Raw genomic sequence first — 23351 nt, 5'->3', positions numbered from 1 at the left:
TGAATGGGGCTTTGAAATTGTTCTTTCCTACTTCCGCACGTGACCACGGTTCCGTTGAGTTGGGCAAAGAGCTCAGGCTTTGTTGTTTGCGCAAATCTGCGTTTGGATCCTGGCTTTTGTCCCTCCTAGCTGTGTGACCTGGGGCAGGGGGCTTCACCTCTCTGGGCCTTGGGTTCTTCCTCTAGAAAATGGGCACCTTATTGTTCCCGCCTGGATGCAGTGGGTTGAAGCCCCCACCACAGACCCTGGTGTCTTCTCATATCTGACTTCATCCATCCATCCATCCATCCATCTGTTCTACAAATATTTATTGACCCCCTACCATATGTCCTAGACTGCTGGTGATACATGGCAGTGAACAAAACAGACCAAAAGGTCCTGTCCTCGTGGAGTTTTCCTTCCAGCAGGGGAAGACAGATATTGGCTTATAAGGTTAAGAAACAAGACAATGATATAGTATGTTCACAGTGTTAAGTTCTCTGGGGGGCGGGGAGGAGGAACAGCAGAATAAGAGAAGTCAGGAGTTCTGGGAGGCAGGTTTGAGCCAAAGCATGGAAATGAAGGGCGCCTGGGTGGCTCGGTCGGTTGAGCATCCGACTTCGGCTCACATCATGATTTCACGGTTCGGGAGTTGGAGCCCCGCATCAGGCTCTGTGCTGACAGTGCGGAGCCTTCTTCGGATCCTCGTTCCTCCTCTCTCTGCCCCCCTCACTCTCTCCCTCTAAATTAAATAAACATTTAAAAAAATCTTTAAGACATGGAAATGAAGAGGAGAGCCATGTGGGTATATACAGGCAGTAGGGCATTCCAGGTAGTGGGAACGGCCGGGACAAAGGTCCTGAGGTAGGATTGAGCCACCATTTGCTCCGATGGGGGAGACTATGGGGTCAGAAGAGATCAGGGGTACAGTTGGGGGCCTGCTAAGTCTCAGATGCCAGCGGGACATCCGAGTAGATGTGGCATTTGGATATAGGAGCCTGGAGCTCAGGGGAGAGGACTGAGCCCCAGGACAGACACAGGCGTCTTCAGCAGAGACGGAGTGAGTGATGCAGGACGCGGCTTGAGATGACCCCAAGGGAGAGAGAGTAGTCAGAGGTGAGGACACGGTCAAAGCCTGAGCCCTGGCAGTGATGAGTAGGCAAAAGTCTTTGCTCTCCGCATCCACTCTGAGGCCTTTTGCTAACTGGGTCTAGCTTTTCTCCTCCTTCCAGCGTCCACAGTCCACCCGTGCGAGTCTTGCGTTTGTGTCCCATCATGTACCTAATCTCGACTCCCTCTAAATCCACCCAGCACTGCTTACCTCTAAGGCGGCTCTGCCTGCTAAACGTTAGCCTCAGCCTAAGTCGTTCCGTCTGGGAAATCGCAGGTTTGATGTGCTAATGGCATTTCCTTTCTGCGTCTCCATGAAAAGAAACCTACGGCGACGCGCGCGGACGCGCGCGGACATGGTACCTCTCTCCCCCTCGCCTCCGGCCACTTTTGCTCACCCCCAGCCACTCCTGGCGCTTAACGTGCCTCCGTGCGAGTTAGAAAAAGGCGCCCCCTCCTGGCACGGGGCGGAAGTTCAGCTGAATCTCGCCCCGCCCCGACCCCCTCGCTCCCTCTGCCGGTTGCTGTCGTGCGTGCGCAACCTGTGTGGTCGAGCGCATTTGTCGCGCCTGGGGAAGCTCTGGACTAATCCTTGCGTGAGGTTCTCAGCGTAGGCTTGCGAAGTGTCGTCGTATTTATCATCATTCTTCTTCTCCTTCTTAATGGTTTCGTTAACACTGCGACTACAGTTTTAGTAGCCCTGTGACCCCCTCCCCCCACTCTCCTGGATCCCTTGTGTCTTCCCAGGGGCTGCAGAAGATGATAGACCCTACCTAGCACCCCCAGCCATGAAGTTCAGCCGCAGCCTGTCTGTGCCCGGCTCGGAGGACATCCCTCCGCCGCCCACCACGTCCCCACCGGAGCCCCCCTACAGCACACCTCCGGCCCCCTCCTCCTCTGGCCGCCTCACCCCATCCCCCAGAGGAGGGCCCTTCAACCCCAGTTCGGGTGGCCCCCTCCCCTCCTCTTCCCCTGCGTCCTTCGATGGGCCCTCCCCTCCCGACACGCGTGTAGGGGGCCGTGAGAAGAGCCTGTACCACAGCGGGCCCCTGCCCCCCGCCCACCACCACCCGCCCCACCACCACCACCATCACGCCCCGCCCCCCCAGCCTCACCACCACCACGCCCACCCCCCTCATCCCCCGGAGATGGAGACGGGCGGCTCTCCCGACGACCCCCCACCCCGACTGGCCCTGGGGCCCCAGCCCAGCCTGCGCGGCTGGCGGGGTGGCGGGCCCGGCCCCACCCCGGGGGCCCCGTCCCCGTCGCACCACGGCGGCGGGGGCGGGGGCATCGGCTCCTCCCAGGCCCCGGCCCTGCGCTACTTCCAGCTGCCCCCCCGGGCGGCCAGCGCGGCCATGTACGTGCCAGCCCGCTCGGGCCGCGGGCGCAAGGGGCCCCTGGTCAAGCAGACCAAGGTCGAAGGCGAGCCCCAGAAGGGCGGCGGCCTCCCGCCCGCCCCCTCGCCCACGTCCCCGGCGTCCCCGCAGCCGCCGCCCGCCGCGGCCGCGCCCTCAGAGAAGAACTCCATCCCCATCCCCACCATCATCATCAAGGCTCCGTCCACCAGTAGCAGCGGCCGAAGCAGCCAGGGCAGCAGCACCGAGGCGGAGCCCCCGACCCAGCCCGAGGCCGCGGGCGGCGGCGGCGGCGGCGGCGGGGGCGGCGGGGGCGGCGGGGGCTCCTCGGCGCCCAGCCCCGCCCCGGCCATGTCGCCGGTGCCGCCGTCGCCCTCGCCGGTGCCCACCCCCAGCTCGCCCAGCGGCCCGGCCACCCTCGACTTCACCAGCCAGTTCGGAGCGGCCCTGGTGGGAGCGGCGCGGAGGGAAGGCGGCTGGCAGAACGAAGCCCGCCGGCGGTCCACGCTCTTCCTCTCCACCGACGCGGGGGACGAGGACGGCGGCGACGGCGGGCTGGGCCCCGGGGCGCCCCCGGGCCCCCGGCTGCGCCACTCCAAATCCATCGACGAGGGCATGTTCTCCGCCGAGCCCTACCTCCGGCTGGAGTCCGCGGGCGCGGGGAGCGGCGTCGGGTACGGGGGCTACGGGGCCGGGGGCCGAGCCTACGCGGGCAGCGGGGGCAGCAGCGCCTTCACCAGCTTCCTGCCGCCCCGACCCCTGGTCCACCCGCTGACCGGCAAGGCCCTGGACCCAGCCTCCCCGCTCGGGCTGGCCCTGGCCGCCCGAGAGCGGGCGCTGAAGGAGTCCTCGGAGGGCGGCGGGCCCCCCCAGCCCCCTCCAAGGCCCCCATCGCCCCGCTACGAGGCGCCGCCGCCCACCCCGCACCACCACTCGCCCCACGCCCACCACGAGCCCGTGCTGCGTCTCTGGGGGGCCTCACCGCCGGACCCCGCCCGCCGGGAGCTGGGGTACCGGGCAGGGCTGGGCAGCCAGGAGAAGTCCCTTCCGGCCAGCCCTCCAGCGGCCCGACGCTCCTTGCTGCACCGCTTGCCCCCCACAGCTCCCGGGGTCGGGCCCCTCCTCCTGCAGCTGGGGCCCGAGCCCCCGGCCCCGCACCCCGGGGTGAGCAAGGCGTGGAGGTCGGGGGCCCCCGAGGAGCCGGAACGGCTGCCCCTCCACGTGCGGTTCCTCGAGAACTGCCAGCCCAGGGCCGGCGGCGCGGGCGGAAGGGGGCCCCCCTCGGAGGACGGGCCGGGGGTTCCGCCTCCCAGCCCGCGCCGGTCCGTACCGCCCTCGCCCACCTCCCCGCGGGGCGGCGAAGAGAACGGGCTCCCCCTGCTGGTCCTGCCGCCCCCCGCTCCCTCGGTGGACGTGGAAGACGGCGAATTCCTCTTTGTGGAACCGCTGCCCCCGCCTCTGGAGTTCTCCAACAGCTTCGAGAAGCCGGAGTCGCCGCTCACACCCGGGCCGCCCCACCCGCTGCCGGACCCCCCCACCCCAACCACCCCGTTGCCCCCCGTGCCGCCGCCCGCCGTGGCCGCCGCGCCTCCCACCCTGGACTCCACGGCGTCCAGCCTGACTTCCTATGACAGTGAGGTGGCCACGCTGACCCAGGGGGCCCCCGTGGCTCCCGGGGACCCCCCTCCGCCAGGCCCGCCGGCCCCGGCCGCCCCTGCTCCCCCGGCCCCACAGCCTGGCCCCGACCCGCCGCCTGGCACGGATTCTGGTATCGAGGAGGTGGACAGTCGGAGCAGCAGTGACCACCCGCTGGAGACCATCAGCAGCGCGTCCACACTGAGCAGCCTTTCTGCCGAAGGCGGGTGGCAGCGCCGGAGGCGGCGGCGGCGGCGGCGGCGGCGGGGCCGGTGTGGCCAGTGGGCCGGAGCTCCTGGACACGTATGTGGCCTACCTGGACGGCCAGGCCTTCGGGGGGAGTGGTGCTCCCGGGCCACCGTACCCCCCGCAGCTCATGACTCCTTCCAAGCTCCGGGGCCGGGCTCTGGGGACCAGCGGAGGCCTGCGGCCCGGCCCTAGTGGGGGACTCCGGGACCCCGTCACTCCCACCAGCCCCACGGTCTCCGTGACGGGGGCTGGAACGGATGGGCTGCTGGCCCTGAGCGGTTGCACAGGACCCTCATCGGCGGGTATGGCGGGGGGTCCGGTGGCTATAGAGCCAGAAGGCCCACCGGTGCCCTTGCCGTCAGCCTCCTCTCTGCCTCGGAAGCTGCTGCCCTGGGAGGAGGGCCCGGGCCCACCGCCACCACCCCTGCCCGGGCCCTTGGCCCAGCCTCAGGCCTCAGCCTTGGCCACAGTAAAAGCCAGCATCATCAGTGAACTCAGCTCCAAGCTTCAGCAATTTGGGGGCTCCTCGGCAGCTGGTGGCGCTCTGCCCTGGGCCCGGGGAGGCAGCGGGGGAAGCGGGGACAGCCACCACGGGGGAGCCAGCTACGTCCCCGAGAGGACCTCTTCCCTGCAGCGGCAGAGGTGAGCAGGGGGGCCGGGGGGGGGGGGGGGCTGCTGGTTGGTGACGGAGGCCAGAGGGGCCGATGCTGTGGGCAGCAGGGTCTCCCTTCCCCCTAGCTGTGTCCTTTGAGGGTCCCGGGTGGCAGAGAGAACACAGAAACCAGGCTGGCCTGCCGAAGTCTGTCCCCAGAGAAGCATGCTTTCACAGATACTTTATCTCAGGAGCTTTTGTGGTCTCTTCCCATCACCGTGGCAACCCACATCCCATGAGGAACAAAAAAAGTTACTGACAAAAGAGACCAGAGCACGACTTGCCGATGTCTCGTTTTCATGGTGGGTTGTCAGTTCTGACAGTCCCTGAAGTCTTCGAGTCCCTTGAACCCGGCGCGGCTCAAGATGAGATGCTCTTAGGGGGCAGCGTGTTTGGAGTGTGGTCCTGGAGCCGGGCTTCTTGGGCTTGGGTCTCAGCCCCCGACTCCCAACTGCGTGACCTTAGGCAAAGGCGTCCACCCCTCCGTAGAAGGGGGACGGGACAGTACCCACCTAAAAGGGTTTTTGAGACGATTGCTTGTGGGCTGTGGTTAGAACACGAGAGGGGGGAGGGGAGGGGCCTCTCACCAGAGCCCAGCGAGTAAAACCGGACAACTGCGGGATGGTGCGCAAGTTTCCCAAGGCAGCTAGCTTAGCTAGGATCACCACTGGGTTCGAGCTCGTTCGAACTAATGAGCTCAGTTCGTCCCTAGGAGCTCCTAGTCTTAGGGAGAGTGGAGTCACATTCCTGAACCGGGCCCACGGAGAGCGTGACGAGAGGTTTCTGAATCCAACCCTTGCCCTTGTCCATCTGCAGAGCTCACTCGAACTTGGAGGGTCCGATGCCCTTTTGGCGATAGTTGAATGTGGTTTTACCAGGCCTTTGAGATCCCAAGGCAACCTGTTGATTCTTTTTAAGAATTCCGGGTAGAGGAGAGGACGCTCTATTTAGTCGACAGGCGCCTCACTGACTATCACCTGCTATGTGCTGGGTGCCCTTCTGGGTGACGGGGACCCCACAGTGGACAAGACAGGTGGAGCCCGGCCCTCAGGGAGCTTGTAGTTTCAGGAGGCAGGGATGGGGGATGGTTAGAGAAGGCCTCTCAAATAACCAGCTAGAAGAACAGAAACTAGAGGACGGGAGGGAGCAGATCACATGGCCACCTGCGGGAAAGCGAGCTAGGCCAGTTCAAAGGCCCTGAGGCAGGACTGTCCCCGAAGGGAGCGAAAGGGATGAGGGGAACCTTTTTCTCCCCTTGTTTCTTCTCTCTTTCATCTCCCTCTCCTCATCTCTCCCCCCCTTTCTCTGTCCCCTGTCCCCTTCCATCTCTCTCCCCTGAACGCTCACCTTCTTTTTGTTCCCCTCTCACCGTCTCCCTGTCTTCCACTCTGCTGTGACTGGCCATACCCCCAAAAGGCAGTATAGAGTAGTGGTTAAGAGCTCAGACTTTGGTGCCATATAACCGGGCTCTGCCACTTCCTGGCTGTGTGTCCTTAGGCAAGTTGCTTAACCTCTCTGTGCTGTTGATAATAATAGTAACCTGCATCAGGGTCGTCCTGGGGAATAAACTGAGATGCGATCTGTAAAGCACTTGGAACAATGCCTGGCACACGTGAGCATCAGTGAGTGGTGGCGATTATTATTATTAGCACTTAATGTCTCTTTTTCTTTCATCTCTCTTGACTGTCACCCTCTCCCTGACCTCTCGTTCTTCTCTCCCTTCACTTCTGTCCTGCCATCTGTCTTGCCCCCGTCGCCCCTTCTATCTCTTCCCATCTCTCCGCCCTGGCTCCGGTGTCTCCTCTTCTCTCCCCTGTGTCTTGACCCCTGCCTCTTTCTCACCCCGCCACTGCCCTCCAAACCCCCTGCCTCCCCCCCTGCCCCCTTGTCACATTCCAGACTCTCCGAAGACTCCCAGCCCTCGCTCCTCTCCAAACCCGTCAGCAGCCTGTTTCAGAACTGGCCCAAACCACCTCTGCCGCCACTCCCCACGGGAACTGGGGTCTCCCCTTCCGCCGCTGCAGCTCCGGGGGCCACGTCACCCTCAGCCTCCTCCTCCACGTCCACCCGCCACCTCCAGGGCGTGGAGTTCGAGATGCGGCCGCCTCTGCTCCGCCGGGCCCCCAGCCCCTCACTGCTGCCCGCCTCGGAGCACAAGGTCAGCCCTGCGCCCAGGCCCTCGTCCCTGCCCATCCTGCCTTCTGGACCCTTGTACCCGGGCCTCTTTGACATCCGTGGCTCCCCAACCGGAGGGGCAGGAGGCTCCGCTGACCCTTTCGCCCCCGTCTTTGTGCCACCACACCCCGGGATGTCCGGGGGGCTTGGTGGAGCCTTGTCAGGGGCCTCCCGCTCCCTCTCACCAACCCGCCTGCTTTCGCTGCCCCCGGACAAGCCCTTCGGCGCTAAACCTCTGGGGTTCTGGACCAAGTTCGACGTGGCTGATTGGCTCGAGTGGCTGGGCTTGGCTGAGCACCGAGCACAGTTCCTGGACCACGAGATCGATGGCTCCCATCTGCCCGCCTTGACCAAGGAAGATTACGTCGATCTGGGCGTGACCAGGGTGGGCCACCGCATGAACATCGACCGGGCTCTCAAATTTTTCCTGGAGAGGTGATGGCTGGCCTGGACGGACCAGCCCGTCCACAGAACCCTTGAGCCTACTGGCCTCTTAACCTCTGACCCCTGACCGTCATTATCTCCCCTGGGCCAGGGACTCTGCTAGAACTGCGCCCTGCCCTCGTCTCCCAAGGCCGGAGGTCACCGGTTGGCCAGATCCCCGGCCAGACATTTGCACCTCACAGGAGGGGGCAGCTGACACAAGACTGTGTGTGAAGCAGGGAGCAGGGGGGGTGGTGATGGAGGAAATCGCAGAGGGGGATGGAGAAGGAGGGAAGGGTCGGTTCTGGGGAGGGGGAACAGACAGAGCCATAGGGGGTCAGCCCTGAGCCTGATTGGATGGGGTTTGTCCCCGGCCGCAGGGGAAGGGGGTGCCCTCAGATTCCACCACCTGCCGCTCCTCTAACAACCCTTCCCCCTCCTCCAGGCCCCTGGGCTCTCCCCACCCTCCCCCCTCCCCAGCACACACACACAGCAGCCCCCCACCCCGGCCTCTTGCACGCCCCTTTGCACGCCTGCTTGCCTCTCTCTTCTCCCCGGGCTACAATTTTGCACAAATTTGCCCTCTCGCTGTCTTGCACACTCCGCCTTCGCTTCCGGCTCGCGAGGCCCTCTCAGCGCTCAAACACCGACCCCCCCCCCCCCCTGCTTTCCCTAGCCCACATTGCATTTCTTCTCTTCTGCCACATTCCATACCTTTACTCTCTCAGACTCTTGTCCTTGGTGCCCTCCCGTGCACACCTCACTTCTGAAAATCTCTAAACCCTTGCTGCAGACACACTTGGGACACCCCTTCCCCCACCCCCTCCCACACTCTGTGCACGCATACTTATTCTCCGGAGCACACCTGCCTTTGTTCAGCTTTTGCACACTTGCTATCCCGTGCACTTTTCCTGACACGCTTCCATCCATTCTGTTTAAGCATTAGCCCCTTCTTGAACCCCCACATTTCTACTCGACCTGCCTGTCCCTGTTGCAGGGACACTCCCCTGCACCTCCGTGCCCCCCCCCACACTGTCATTTCTTGCACATCTCGTACACCTGCCCCCCCCCAGGAACTGCTTGTCTTTCAAATGCTCATTCCCTTCCTCTTCGCCAGCCAGCCCCCGCCCCCCGCCCCGTTCCCTTGCACCCTTCTTTTCCAGATCTCTGTCCTGCTTCCTTCTCTTTTGTGCACTTTCTCCCACCCTCACTCTTGCACACAGCCTCTGCAGCGCTCTCACTGCTCTCGCGAAGCCGGGTCCTTCCTCTGACAATGTTCCTGCACGCCGTGGCTTTGCTGCACACTCATTCTCGAATGTCTGCTTGTCCTCGCCGGCTCCTGGGTGACTTTTTCCATCTCCCCGGGGGAACCCTACCACCTCTCTCCTTCTGCACACGTGTCTCCGTCCAAAAACTCTGGGGCTGAGCTATCCCCGCTTTTCCGAGCATCCTTACTTCTTGTTCCTGTGGAGGAACAGCTCGTGCAGACCTTCTGACCCTGCCCATTTTCTTCCCTCTCCACACTCCTTTCTCCTTCTGGCCAGAGAAGACCCTAGGCAAGCCCCCTTGTTGCTCACTGTGGCCTCCATTCTTCCTCTTCTCCCTGCTCCAGTCTGTGACTTCTTGCACACCCTCTCTCGTCTCGCTCTTCCTAGTTCTTCCTGGACCATCTCTCCATCCATTTTGCACGAAGACCCCCCCCCCCCCCAACCTTTCTTTCTCTCAGAGAAACTCCCTCTCCCTCCAGCATGGCTGTTCCTTCCTGCACGCTCCCCCACCCCCACTCCCTTTATTCCTGGGGCTTGGGAACTTTAAGCCACCCCTTCCCCTGAGAAGCCCCCTCTCCTACTGTGGGTAAAGGGGGGAGGGCATCGCCCTCAGGTCCCCCCCATGTTCAGCTGCCAAAGAAGGGAGCTCCCCCTCCTTTCCCCAAGCCCATTCCCCCTCTGCTGCCCCCTACCCCCCGGGGGGGGCGCTCCGTCCATGGGGGGAGGGTGCTTGCAGCCCTCTCCCCTCACCACGTCAGGGATCTGCGGGGAACCATGTGGGAGGGTCGTGGGAGGGGGGAGGGATGGCAAGGAGGGGGGCAGAGGTCGCGCTGGGCCCCTACCCGCCCCCTCCCCCTTGTCGGATGCCCCCCGTCCGCAGGGGGCCTGCGCGGCGCCCGTCTATCAAGGGCTTGTTCATTCTGGATGGGTGCCGCGGGGTTGGGGAGGGTGTAGGGGGTGGGGAGGGGGGAGGAGAGGTCGGGGTGGGGGGTGGGGAAGGGACTGGATGGGGCAGCGCGGGGTGGAGAGGATAAAGCAAAAAGAGGAACAATAATGAAAATACAAAATACAAAAAAAAAAAAAAACAAAAACCCTAGAACACACACACACAACAACAACAACAAAAAAAATCCAGAAAAAAAACCTGAAATAAAAGCCCGAGAATTGTCTTCCAAGGGGGGTGGGAGAAGAAAAAAGGAGGGGGGAGGATGAGGACGTCAGGTTCTCGCTGAGACAGGGATTGGCATGGGTTGAAAGCCCCCGGCGCCCACCCGGGTCTTCCCTCTCGCGAGCCTCTCAGTTCATCCCTCAAGGGATCGGGACCCAGGCGTCCGTTCGCAGGGACTGGGGGAAGATGAGGGAGGCGGGATTATATTACGGGGGTTCATCCCTACCCCCCCCCCCCAATCACCTCCCTCGCCCTGACTCCCCACCAAGATTTTGCAGAGAGAAATGGCTTTTGTACCAGGTCATTCTTTATAATTAAACTCACAGTATCCACCCCCCTCGAGCCGGCCCCGCCTCCTTCCTGGGGAGGCCACGCCCCCTACCCTCGGGGGTTCCGGGTGGGTAGCCCGAGCCAGCCGGGCGGCGTGCGAGCGCAGCCGGGGCCCGCCCCCCGAGCGTTAGACTTCCGCGGTCGGCTCCGCCCCCAGGGCCTCGAGCATGCGCCGCCGGACCAGGGAGCGGCGCAGGTGCAGGCGGTAATCGGCCAGCAGCAGCTCGTCGTGGCGCACCAGCGGGTGCCCGAGCCCGCGGAGGCGGAGGCCGCAGCGCAGCAGACGCGAGCGAGTCTGGAAGTCCGCGACCGTGATGAGCCACCTGCGAGGGGCGGGGCCAAGAGGACAGGGACGGGGCGGAGACCGAAGGGAATCGCTGGTGGTCCCTGCCTGGTCCCTGTTCGTTTACCCACTCGGGTTCCTCATCCCGTCACTCTGTCCCGAAACCCCTCGGCAGCCCTGACCTCTCGCCGAGGTCCACCCGGACTTCGACCCTCGCACGGGTCGTTCTAGGTCCCGTCTTCTCTCAATCTAATTCTGTCCCCTGGTCGTCGTCTGTCGAGGCTCCCCGTCTTTTCGAACCGCCGCTCCAGGGCCCGCCCCTTTCTTTGTCCAGTCCCGCCCCCTCAGTGAGTCTCAGGCGCGTCCCCAGATTTAGGTTTCTCCCGGTCCCGCCCCCAACCCGACCCTCCAGGTCCCTTGCCCACCCGATCCCTCCTGGCCCCACTCTTCCAATGTGCTCGGCCCGGGCTCCGCCCCCTCATAGCCGCCTTCCCAGGCTCCGACCCCACGCTTCGGTTTTATCCGTCCAGGTCACCACCTGGGTCCCTCGAAGTCCATTTCCTCACTCCAGATCCCGCCTGCTCTCTGATCTCACCTGGCCCTGCCCCCGCCCTGCGCTCACTCTCGGCTCCGCCCCTTCCCGGTTCTCACACTCTGCCCCGTCGTCCCGCACTTTCACCACCAGCCGGACCCAAATCCGGTGCTTCCAGACTCAGTCCGGCTCTCCTTCCCTTCCCCGCCCCGAGTGGGACTCGGCGCCTTGGCTCTGGCTCCGCCCCTCCCTCCACCTCCCTAGGCCACACCCCTCACCTCCTCCACTCCAGGCCGCGCAACCTGCTCCCCGCCGCCAGGCCCTTCCCGGTCGCTCCCAGCCTGGGATCCGCCACAGACTCACCTGTCCCGGCACCCCGCCGTCCCACAGATGACGTTCGTATTTTCAAAACGGATACTGGTCACGCGCCCGCTCTCCATGGCCCCGGGTAACTCGGCCTCCAGAGCCTCCAGCACCTCCAGATGGGTAAAGTCCTCCTCTGGCTGGAGGAGTCAGGAGAGAGCGCCTCAGCATGTGACGCTCGTGGGCAGCAAGGTTCCGGAAGCCCCCACCTTAGACCCACCTGTAGAAGCTGCCAGAATCCCAGGTGACATTTGAGGGGCAAGCTTCACACTCTATCTCGGGAGCCTATCGCTCTAGTCAGACCCGGGAGAACAGGTATCTCTCAGGTAGAAAAGCATCAACTGTCATTCTAGGTCATTCTCCAAAAATATCAGTTCTCATCAGGCGGATTTGCCAGTAGTCAATGAGCAGTTGGCTTAAATAATTCGCCAATTTGGTCAACTTTACCAATCTACCAAAAACTTTTCCAGCAACCTGCATTGGATGACAGACTTTTAGCGGCTCTTAAAGATCCCGCAAGGATTTAAGTTGTACACGTTTCCGTTTATGTTCCTATCAGCATTTTAAGGAATGTCCGGTTGCAAAAAATAATAATAATAACAATAAGGGTCATAGGGGGTTTGACTTGTCATTCGGAAACATATTGATCACTAACCACATTTTTAGCGTGAGATTACCATCCAGAAGGTGATATCCCATCATCAGAACATATAAAATTGCTGAGAAAATAGGGTGACATCATGACATCGGTCACCTCCAGGAAGGCAAGCTGTGCCATGTATGTGAGGAGGAGGCGGGGTCCCCTGTCCAAAGCCACAAAGAAGAGGAAGGATGGGCTCGGAATGAGCTCCTAGAACAAGGACAACAATCTCTGTGTTGGGGTAAAGTCACACAGATCACCTGAGGGAGTGCGTCTGAGACCACTGCCTGAAACACGGGAAGCGTCCCATTAAGGTCAGCTCTTCTCGGGTAACTTTTGAGTGAGAACCTAACAGATACCTCTGCTGACCGATGGCAGCGATTGCCAAAGGATTTGTACCAGGAATGACCGGTTCACCGAATCTTCCCAAGACATGGGTTTCATCTTGAGTCTCTGCTGTATTTGCAAACTTAACAGAATTGCATAGGATCGATTAGCAGGTCACTGGCCTTCCTTTGTTTTTTTTTTTTAATTTAAATTTTTAATGTTTATTTTTGAGAGAGTGAGAGAGAGGTAGAGCGTGAGCAGGGGAGAAGCAGAGAGAGAGGGAGACACAGAATCTGAACAGGCTCCAGGCTCTGAGCTGTCAGCATAGAGCCCAACGCGGGGCTCGAACTCACAAACCGTGAGATCATGACCTGAGCAGAAGTCGGACACTTAACCAACCGAGTCACCCAGGTGCCCCTAGGACACCTGCCTTTCAGCCTCAGCCCTTCTCTGCCCCTCGTTCTCCCGCTCTCTCTGCCCCTCCCAGGTCATCAGTGACAAATGTGACGTCTGACCCTTTGGCAAATTCATAATCAATTTTTAGCGACCTGTCCTGTGCCGAGCCCACAGCTGGCCAGCTGCAGAGCCTAGATTGAAGCCCTGCCCACCTCATTTCTGAGCCTGCTCCCTTTCTATCGTCCCACCCAAGCTGTGCAGAGACTGGGGGTCTGGGGTCCCAGGGGCAGGGGGCCACTCACCGAGGTCTCCATGCACAGACAGAGAGGCTGGGCAGCGGGTGGTGTGGGAAACCTCCGGAGGCATGGTAGCTCTCGGTCCAGCGCCTCGTATTCTGCAATGACCTGACGCAGGTACTGCTTCCTGGGGAGAGAGCGAGCGGGCAGGGACCTCGGCGGTCAGGGAGGAGGCTGTCATCGCCCCCCAGGGGGGCTGAGATCAGAAGTCATGAGACCAGGGGCCACTCACGAGGATCTGACAGGCCTGCCCAGGCTCCGAGTCTGCGTCTCCTCTAGGGTCTCCATGTCCACAAGGAGGGCTCCTGGGGATGGAGACCGGGTGTCAGCCGCCCTGCGCACCCCTCAGACGCTATTCGGCTTCAGCGGGCTTCCCCGAGTGTTGTCCGTACCATTCCCGAATGGCTCTTATGCCAGTTACCGGGCTATTTATTGACTCTCAGCTCCCAACGCCCCACTGCATCCACTCCGTCGGTGATCCCCGGGCGGGGACTCTCCTAACCCCTGCTCTGCTCCGACTGCTGGGTTCCCGTTAGGCTCTGCCCACAGGGGGCGCTAGAGAGGGGCTGCAAGGCAGGAGGAAGAGGGAGGGAGGGACTCGCCCGGTTTTGCTTCCCATTCCGCAGCACCCCCAACACCATTTGAACCCGGTGTGTGGTTTTCTCACCGTCTCAGAACCGGCCTCCTGAGGCCAACCAGACCGACAACAGCCGCCGATCGGCCCTTCTAGACGACCCCTCCCTCGACTAACTGGTCTCTCTTGTGGCCAACCGCTAGTTGTCCCCCATAATCCGTTTTCCCCTTCCTCTGCAGTCTTCGGGTTTTCCCCGGCACACAGCCGCCCAACTAGAGACATCAGTTCCCAGCATCCCTTGCGGCCGCGTGTGGCCATGCGAGCGAGTTCTCGCCGAAGGTGTTGGGGGAGGGAGGGGTGCAACTTTGGGCTCATTTGTTGGACTCGCTGCCCCTTCCCTCCGACGGAAGCGTGACCGTAGCGACGAGCCAGCTTCCGCGAGGCTAGAGCAACAATGCGGCGGGAACCCGGGTCCCCGCGTCATCTCATGCGGCTGGGATGTCCCAGCAAGCCGGACCGCCTGATCCCCTGTCGCGCTCTCGTCTTAACGCCATTGCGTTTGGGGGCGTCTCTTTGTTGGGGCAGCCGAACAGAGAGCAGGTCGTGACGCTGATCACGCTCCTGCCGGCCATAAACAATTTCACGGAGCACCAACGTCAGCCGAGGCCTCTCTGTGACCAGGGCGGGCCGAGATAAAAATAAGGCCACTCCGGAGCCTCGTCTCCACACGACAGAACATGAACACCGCCCGAACCACAAAGTGACCAAAGAGCCTCCGCTTGGTTTAGAGCTGATGCTGCCTCGTTCCCGCCCACGGTGTTAGCGCCGTTCATTCCTCCTGCGTCACAGACTTGCCTCCACTTCCTGCCAGCATCCCAAGCCTGCTCCCCCGAGGGCTCCCAAAGTCACCTAACCTAACAGCCCCTCCTAGGGCATTCCGTGTGTTAGGGACTCCCTCGGTACAAGCCAATAAACTCAGTGGTGTGCTGGTAAATGTTTAATTAATCTCGTTCTCGCTCTCAAATGTTTCATTAATGTCACGCTCCCTGTCTCTCTGTCTCTCTCACACACACAGATTGTAGCATTTGCCAGTTTTCACGCTGTCAATATACCCACCATGACCAATTTCATGCTCCCCGCGGTTTTAACAACCAGCTTGCAAACCTTAACAATCGGCTCTTGCGAGCAGGGACAGGCTGTCTCCAGCACACGGCTATGTCACAGCTATGCTCCTGGCGGTCTTTGACTTTCGGGGTGTTGACATAGCTCAGTTTGTACCATCGGAAATCCCCTTCTCTGGTCCCCATCCTCCACCTTCCCATCTGTTTGCGCAGGGCAGCTGGGACGATCTTTCCATCTCAGCGCCCCTCGCTCACAAACCACCAGCGGCTTTCTCTCGCCTTCAGAATAAAGTCCTCCCGGAGGCGGGGACTTGCGCCTCCGTGCGTGATCTGGGGAGCCGCACCTTGTTTGAGACACAGCATTCTGGGGTCCACCCCAGACCGATGGGATCAGAATCTGCATTTTAGCAAGATCCCCTTTGAGAAGCGCGGGACCTGCGTGCGGTAACCCCTGTTGGCTTCTCCAAGCTATACTGGCCTCCCCTACACCCCTCCAACACCGCGATCCCTACAGATCCATCCATGGAATAACAATAATAGCTCTATGTTTACAGGCCTTTTTATTTATTTATTTTTATTTTATGTATTTATTTTGAGAGACAGAGAGAGAGAGAGAGAGAGAGCAGGGGAAGGGCAGAGTGAGAGAGAGGGAGAGAAAGAGAATCCCAAGCAGGCTCTGCGCTGTCAGCACAGAGCCTGATGTGGGGCTTGAACTCGTGAACCGTGAGATCATGACCGGAGCCGCAACCAAGAGTCGGGCGCCTAACCAACTGAGCCAGCCAGGCGCCCCATATATGTTTACAATCCCTTTTAAAAAGCCAAGCACTCGGGGCACCTGGCTGGTTCAGTCGGGAGAGCATGGCAATTCTTGATCTCGGGGTTTTGAGTGCAAGCCCCACATTGGGCGTAGAGCTTACTTTAAAATAAAAGGCCAATCACTTTCAAAAGTGTTTTCCGCTGCATCCTCACGACTACTTTCTGATGAAACGGAGGCGTAGAAAGATTACGTGACCTGCCCAAGGTCACGCAGCCGTAAGTGATAGAATCAGGATAAAAATCCGGGCGTCTGGATCCAGACCCTGTGTTCTCAGTCTCCCCAGTCTGCTGTCTGTCCTCCACTCTCATCTAGACAATGTGCTCTACCCTCCAAAAGGTCCCAGTCTGGCGGGGGAAGCAGTCAGTGCAAAGGGCAATACGAGCTACAGTGGCGGTGTCACAAGGTGAAAGGGAAGCCCAGTCTAGGGGCAATCAGGGGAGGCTTCTCGGAGGAGGTAATGTCTACAGTAAGACCTGGGGATAAGGAGGAGCTTGCCAAATAAAGAAATGGCAGGAAAAAGATGTCTATGCAGAGGACCACCAGGGACTAAGGTCTTTAAGCACAAGAGAATATGGCCATCCGCAGGAACTTCTCAGACTTCTCTTCAGCCCCAAGCTAAGAAGCAGTTGTTGCATTTGTAGGTTATTAATTATTTGTGAGATGGTGTATTTCATGTCCGCCCTCTTTGCATGAGAACAGGCTGGGTCATTTCATTCATTAGGCACCATAGGCAAAGCGCTTGGGACCCACGGGCTGGCTTTCTTTCTTTCTTTCTCTCTTTCATTTATTTATTTTGAGAGAGACAGAGAGTGTGAGTGGGGGAGGGGCAGAGAGCCAGAGAGAGAGAGAGAGAGAGGGGGGAGAGAGAGAGAGAGAGAGAGAGAGAGAGAGAGAGAGAGAGAGAATCCCAAGCAGGCTCTACGTGTCAGCACAGAGCTCTACGTGGGACTCCATCTCACAAACCGTGAGATCATGACCTGAGCTGAAATCAAGAGTCAGACGCTTCACTGACTGAGCCACCCAGGCGTCCCGCCACCGGCTTTCTGTCGGCTGATGCCAACCTGGTAAGTTAAAAAGCGTCACTCGTCCCAAAGTACCACCAAGAAAGCCACAAAGCTGAAATGAACAAATATTGATCTACAAAACTGGCCAACTCGTCAATTCAGTTCCACTCAACTTTTCTGGAGCCAAACATAAATTATATTTGTCAGGCGGGTGCCTCAGTCCAGATTAGAGATGATGTGGGGCAGGGATCTCCAAAGGAAAAGAGGCCTTCAAAGACACTAAAAAGACACCCACTCAGCCATTCCCATCCTTCTTCCCCCCCGTTTGAGAAGTGTCCATCCCTCGTCCATGCAGCTCAGGGGAGGCTCCCCACTCTCCTTTCTCCGAAGGCATCCCATCAAGTTTGAACCAATGCCTTGCAACTCTTACCGTTTGTTGTAATCACCTGGCAAGCATTCAAAAACTATGGGTGCAAGGACCCAAGTCCTAGAGATTCTGGTTAAGTTGGATCTGAAGCGGGTTTGGGTATAGATGTTTTGGTTTCAAATCCTCCCACCTTATGTAGGGCCAGAGTTGAGGACCACTGACTAAAATAATCATGATAATCTTTTTGCCAGGGGTCGAGACAAAGTGAGTGGGTGACTGAGTGCTGGCCAAAAAGACGTGAGGAGGGATCATGTGGGGGCTCTTAAGACGAACAACCCTCTGCAAGTGATGCCTGGAGCTGTGGCAGCCATTTTGTGGCCATGAGGTAAGCAGGCTGGTGTGCAAGGGAGATACATCCCGGACTAAAACATAGGGAAATAAAAACTGGGTTCTCAATGACATCATTGAGCTGCTGACTCCACCAAACCCAAACCCCACCCCACTTCCAGGCTTCCTTTTGAGGGCTCTCCTATTCTTTCTTCTACACTAAGTCCAATTTTTATTACATGCTAGCCAAATGCATCCCCAATACATATTGATTGAGTGAATGAATGAATGAGTGAGTGACGTGTGTAGGGGGCAAGTAGGGAGCCCTGGAGCACGAGCCTGAAGTTGTCAGCTTGTGGCCCACCACCCAGGGTCTGAGGCTGAAGGGCTGGGACTCCATCCCAGAAGTGTTGGAGAAGGAAGGGGGGGGTGTGAGCAGAGGAGGGACAGGGTCAGTGCTGGCAGTCAGATGACCCCCCAGAAGCCAAATGGGGGATGGGCTTGAGGAGAGAAACCGGAGACCGGGAGTTAGATAGGGAAAGAGGAAGAGGACAAGACCTGAGTTGGGGCTGTGGGGATGGAAAGGCAGGGAGACAGGGCAACGGGAGCGGGCAGGAAGATGGGGCTGGGGACCAAAGGCTGTGGGCGGAAGTGGGGGTGGGCAGTATCTGGGGTCTAGCCCACTGGCCATGTTGGCAGTGGGACCACTGAAGGTGGGCAGGACGGAGGAGGAGCGGCTTTGGGGTTAGCTGCTGAGCTCAGTGAGGGAGAAAAGGGGAGCGTGAGGGACCAGGGCAGAGCACCTAGGGAGACCACAGCCTCAGAAGAGTTGTTAAGGCCCCAGAGGCTCATGGGAAATGTAGTTCTGGGTCCAGACCATCGGCCAGGGAACCGCAAAGGTTCATGAGACATGTGATCTAAGGGCCAAAAGGTGCCACCCAGGAATCTGGTCAACATCAGAGTCTGGGATGGCTCTCTGGTAGGCCAGTGACTCGCTTAAGGCCACACTGCAAGCCAATGTTACCACACAGTGCACGGATGAAGGAAACCCCCCCTGCCCGCCCCCAACCCCCCCCCCCCCCACACACACACCCACTCACAAGGCTCAGTACCTGCCTCCCTGTGCATGCTGGGGTTGCCGGTGGTGGAGGAGCACAGGGTCTCCACCTCTTGCTGCATCCTGGGAAGGCGGGTGAGGGATGTCTCAGGAGGATGGGGAGAAGAACCCTGACTCGCCCACCCTCTCCAGCTCCTTCTCTCCACGGCCGCCTCCTCCTTCTTCTCTTTGAAGCCCCGGGGGAAAACCATGGAAGAACTGGAAGGCTGAGACCACATAGGAATGTGGATTCCCCTAACCTCTGGGAACCCAACGAGTTCCAAATGCTGTGTGCCCCGGTTCCTTCTCTGCCACTTTCCCGTGTCTTCCTCTGTCTCTCCAGATCTCCTTGGGACTCTGCCTCTCCCCGCCTCTCTCCCTCCCCAGTCCTCTTTCTCTCCCCATGTCTCCACCACCCTCCCGCTTTTACTCTCTCCCCATCTCTTCCCCCTGATCTCTCCCCATCTCTCCTCCACTCTTTCCCTTGATTTCTCTGCCCTCTTCCCGCCCACTTCTCTCCCCCTCTCTCCCTCCATCCCCCTGGACTCCTCGGCTAGTTTCCCCACCATCTCCCCAGCCCTCCGGCCCTCTTCAGAGTCTGCCTCTCTCCAAGCCTACCTCTCTGTTTCCCTACCTCTCTCCCCACCTCTCCCCAGCCTCCTTTATCCATCTCTCTTCTCTCATAACTGGCTCCCCTGCCCTCTGTCATCCCTTTTCTGGTCCCACTTGCCCTCCGCTCATCCCTGTCTCACGCAGGAACTGGTTAGACACAGGCCAGATTCAAACAGAAATGGGATTCTATATGGGGTGGGGGGGAAAGCTGGTCAGGGCACCTGGTTGCCATGGTACCTCCAGAGGGAGGGGGAGGGGCTGGAGGTTCCATCTCCTGGCTGGGAGGGAAAAAGGAGCAGGGGGTCGGGGGGCCTGGACCTCTGGGTCTAAGGGAGGAAGGAAAGAGAGCCTGGATTCCTGGATCCAGAGGAGAACGGTCTGGGGGGCGCCTGCGCCTGAGTGCAGGAGTAAAAGGGCTGTGCCAAGCAGGTGTCCCTAAGGCAACTCTTTCTTCTCAGTCTGCAGAGGTCTCAGCAGGAACTGTGAGAGAAGAGACTGGGCTTGCTTAGTTATGCCGTCTGTCCTTCCATCTCTGTCTCTGTTACCTGTATCTCTAGTCCTCTGCCCTCCACTCCCAGATGGTCTCTGCCTTGAATGCCCATTATTCCTGCCTGATACGCATAGATTCTCTGCTTTCTAGCCTAGTGGCACCTTGATTTTCTCAGTGATTTCTTCAGGGGCGAGCTTAAAAATCAATCTAGAATGCAGAGTCAACCCCTGGACTTTTGCTGGATACAAGAGGATCTTTCTTTTTCCAGCACGGTTGCCAGGCTGGTCAGAGTCGAGGTTGGAGCTGCCGGGGGCTATCACATCACCATACGGGGAGAGAACGTGCCTGGCGAGGAAAACAGAAACCAAAGATGCAGACAGATTCCTGATGATGGTGATTGGGAAACCTGGATCCAGCCATGGCTGAAGCTGTCATCCACTCAATTAATTCCCTGTTATGCTGAAGTCCTTTGAGTCTCTGTCATTGCCAGTTAAAACATTCCTCACTTAGGGGCGCCTGGGTGGCTCTGTCGTTGAAGCGTTCAACTTTGGGTCAGATCATCATCTCACACTTCATGGGTTCGAACCCCTCGTCAGGCTCTGTGCTGACAGCTCAGAGCCTGGAGCCTGCTTCAGATTCTGTGTCTCCCTCTCTCTCTTCCCCTCCCCCACACATGCTCTCTCTCTCTCTCTCTCAAAAAATGAATAAACATTTTAAAAAATTAAAAAAGAAAACAATCCTCACTTAAAGAGACTCAGTTCCCGTTCCTCTGTGGCCCTGACTCCCTTTAGTCACCCTGATGTCTTTATCTCCCATCAGGCTGTCTTTCTCCATTTCTGGCGGCCAGCCCCATCCCTATAGGACACGAGACATCTTTCATTCCCATGACAACAGGCACAAAAGCCCCCACAGCCCCTCGAGCTCTAGCTCTCCTGCCTGCGGACTCTCTCTCTTGCTTCCTCTCCTCTCCATTCCCACGGTTCTGACCCGCAGGCTTCGTCTTCTCCTGCCTGGACCCTTGCCCTCCCCCTCCTCATTCCTTCCCAAAAGGTTCCACACGGGTCTTTCTGCTCCCTGAGCTGACCTGCCCCTCCCCAGCTTGCAGCCCTCCCATGGCTCCCCAGTGCCCCCAGACAATGAGCATGTGAGATCTGCACCGTCTGGTCCCACCCTCCTCTCCCACCTCACCCCTCCAAACACTCTCCAATCCTTCCCGCCTTGGTCCTGTTTTCACTCTCCACCTCCCGTGCCTTCTGCCTGGAATGTTCTTCCCTGTCACTCCAGAGCGGGGTCTACCTATCCTGGTAGACCAGAAGCTCCTAATTTATCTCTGACTCTCCAGTGTCACCCCAGCCGGGATGCATTGAGTGGGTAAATAAATGACTGTTCCTATTGCTGTGACCCATGCTCAGCAGTCTCAACCCCACTTGCCTGTGTGCCTTTTGGTCCTCATGAGGCGACATAGGGTGAAGAAGAGAACACGGAATGGACTCGAGTCAAACAGACCCAGCGTCAAATGCTACGTCCAGACTGTGCAACCTTGGGCAAATGCCTTCCCCTCTCTGAGCCTAGTTTTAGCTGCCTCTTCTGAAGCTCTCTTTCTGCCCTCTTTGGGTGTCATTCCATGTCTGTGTCTCTGTTTCTGTCTCTCTCCCCTCGAGCATCTGGGTCTGTATGTTTCCGTCTCCCTGTGTCTCCATTTCTCTGTCTCTCTCTGTCTCTCTCTCCCTCTTTTGTCTCTGGAACCCTGCCTCATCTCGCCCTGTGTCTGAATTTGAATTTCTACGTCGTGTGTCTCTTTCTGCGTTCATCTCTTATTCTCTGCGTCTCTGCAGCTTTCTGAGTGTCTCTGTCTCTGTCTCCATTACCCTATCTCTGCTTCTCTGTTGTCTCTCTTTCTCTCTGTCCCCTTTGTCTGTCTTAGCCGCACATGCCTCCCTCTAGCACTCACCTCGTCCTTCTTGGGCTACTCCTGTCCCACTCCCTGGCCTGGCTCCCAGCCTGGGACAAAAATCCCTGAATCGGCATTTTCTTCCTATTCCAGAAATTATGTCAGTGCCGCAGTGGGGGTGGGGCCCGGCTGTAGCCCTGGTCAGAGGGTTTGCCTCACTGCGTCCTCATCCACACAGGCCCTGGCCAGCGTGGCCAACTTCTCCGTGTTTGTCCTCTCCGGGGTCAGCACCAGGAGAAGAGGTGAACCTTTGTTTACACGCATGTGTGCGTGTCTCTGGGAACATTTGTGTGTGAATCCGTAGGGACTGATACAAATTCATCCATTGACTCATCCATCCACCCATCCATCCATCCGTTGAATCATTCATTCACCCATCCAACTATCATTTCGTCCACCCACCCACATAGATGCATCCTCCAGCCCACCACTCATCCATCCGTCCGTCCGTCCGTCCGTCCACACATACATTCCTGTACTTGCTCTTGAACTTGTTCACTCCTCCATTCAAACAGTCAATATTTATTGGCTGCTTACGGTGTGTCAGACAACGTGTCAAGCAGGAGGGATGCGACAATAAACAAAAGAAAGTGCTACCCGCCTCCTAGAGCTTAGGTGTTTGGCAGTCCTCCGTGAGCCAAACTCCCTCCTGCCCGGGACCCTGCATGGGACGGTCCTGCCCACTGGAGTATTTCCCCATCTCTTCCCCATCTTCACCCGGCGTATACCTACTCACCCTTCAGAGCTCAGTTCAAACGTCACTTGGTGAAATAAGCCATACAGAGAAAGACAGATACCATATGGTTTCACTCTTATGTGGATCCTGAGAAACTTAACAGAAACCCATGGGGGAGGGGAAGGAAAAAAAAAAAAAAAAAAGAGGTTAGAGTGGGAGAGAGCCAAAGCATAAGAGACTGTTAAAAACTGAGAACAAACTGAGGGTGGATGGGGGGTGGGAGGGAGGGGAGGGTGGGTGATGGGTATTGAGGAGGGCACCTTTTGGGATGAGCACTGGGTGTTGTATGGAAACCAATTTGACAATAAATTTCATATATTAAACAACAACAACAACAACAACAACAAAAACAAACGTCACTTGGTCACTTCCTCGGGGAAGCCTTCCATGACCTCCTTCTTGGACACACATTGACTCGAATACATACAGATAGTTCTCTGGCGATTATCTGTCTCCTCCACTAGACCCTGGGCCTTCCCAAGGCTGGGGGTTTTGTGTGCTTTGCTCCTAGCTGGATCCCTGGTGCCTAGAGCAGGGTCTGGCACACAGCAGATGCTCAGTAAGTGTTTCACAAATGGCTGCATGGATGGGATTAAATGAACACGGAGGACTCTGTCTCCCGGTTCCCTGTCCAGCGCTCTGTGCAATTCCACACTCCCAGGGGCTACAACAGGCAAGGTCCTCACACTTCCTGGATGCAAACATCGTAGTGGCGTCGTGGTGGAGGGCGAGGGTCTAGATTCAGACCCACGTGGGTTTTGAATCTCAATGCTGACACTTCCCAGCTGTGTGACCTCAGGCAGGGCATTTCCCTTCTCTGAGCCTCAATTTCCTCGCTTGTCAAATGCAGTTATAAAGAATGTAAGGGGCGCCTGGGTGGCTCAGTTGGGAGAGCATGTGACTCTTGATCTCTGCCACATGAGTAGCAAGCCCCGTGCTGGGTGTAGAGTTTACTTTAAAGAAATAAAGAGGAGCGCCTGGGTGGCTCAGTCGGGTAAGCATCCAACTTAAGCTCAGGGTCATGATCTTACGGTCCGTGAGTTCAAGCCCCGTGTCGGGCTCTGTGCTGACA

General features: G+C 58.7%; 2 protein-coding genes across 2 annotated transcripts in view; one reads left to right on the top strand and one right to left on the bottom strand.

Annotated features, from left to right (window-relative positions):
* The window catches only part of SHANK1 (SH3 and multiple ankyrin repeat domains 1), a 45367-nt gene extending 36107 nt beyond the window's left edge, over window positions 1-9260 (top strand). Inside the window, 3 exon segments of the mRNA XM_053905663.1 lie at window positions 1837-4319; window positions 4321-4973; window positions 6883-9260. Of these exon segments, the coding sequence (XP_053761638.1) occupies window positions 1837-4319; window positions 4321-4973; window positions 6883-7597 (3851 nt within the window). The 3' untranslated portion in view covers window positions 7598-9260.
* A 1048-nt stretch (window positions 9261-10308) lies between these two features.
* On the bottom strand, window positions 10309-18825 carry CUNH19orf81 (chromosome unknown C19orf81 homolog). Its single transcript, XM_019425534.2, has 5 exons — window positions 18507-18825; window positions 13417-13489; window positions 13191-13311; window positions 11526-11665; window positions 10309-10670 (listed from the first exon to the last, which is right to left on the bottom strand). The coding sequence occupies exons 1-5, from the start codon at window positions 18727-18729 to the stop codon at window positions 10475-10477; spliced, it is 753 nt and encodes a 250-aa protein (XP_019281079.2). The 5' UTR covers window positions 18730-18825; the 3' UTR covers window positions 10309-10474.
* Between the last annotated feature and the right edge of the window lie 4526 nt (window positions 18826-23351).

This window comes from Panthera pardus, unplaced genomic scaffold (genome assembly GCF_024362965.1).
Source record: "Panthera pardus isolate Hobbes unplaced genomic scaffold, ASM2436296v1 HiC_scaffold_18, whole genome shotgun sequence".
Classification (NCBI taxonomy): Eukaryota; Metazoa; Chordata; class Mammalia; order Carnivora; family Felidae; genus Panthera; species Panthera pardus.
Note: the sequence above shows the minus strand (reverse complement) of the source record. Positions and strands in the feature narration are given on the sequence as shown.

Coding starts and splice junctions, on each gene's coding strand:
- CUNH19orf81 (XM_019425534.2), bottom strand. CDS start 18,729: ATGTGGTCTCAGCCTTCCAGTTCTTCCATGGTTTTCCCCCGGGGCTTC. Junction 13,490..18,506: donor CAGCATGCACAGGGAGGCAG/GTACTGAGCCTT, acceptor CTCCATCCCCAG/GAGCCCTCCTTGTGGACATG. Junction 11,666..13,190: donor GTCTGTGCATGGAGACCTCG/GTGAGTGGCCCC, acceptor TGACTCCTCCAG/CCAGAGGAGGACTTTACCCA.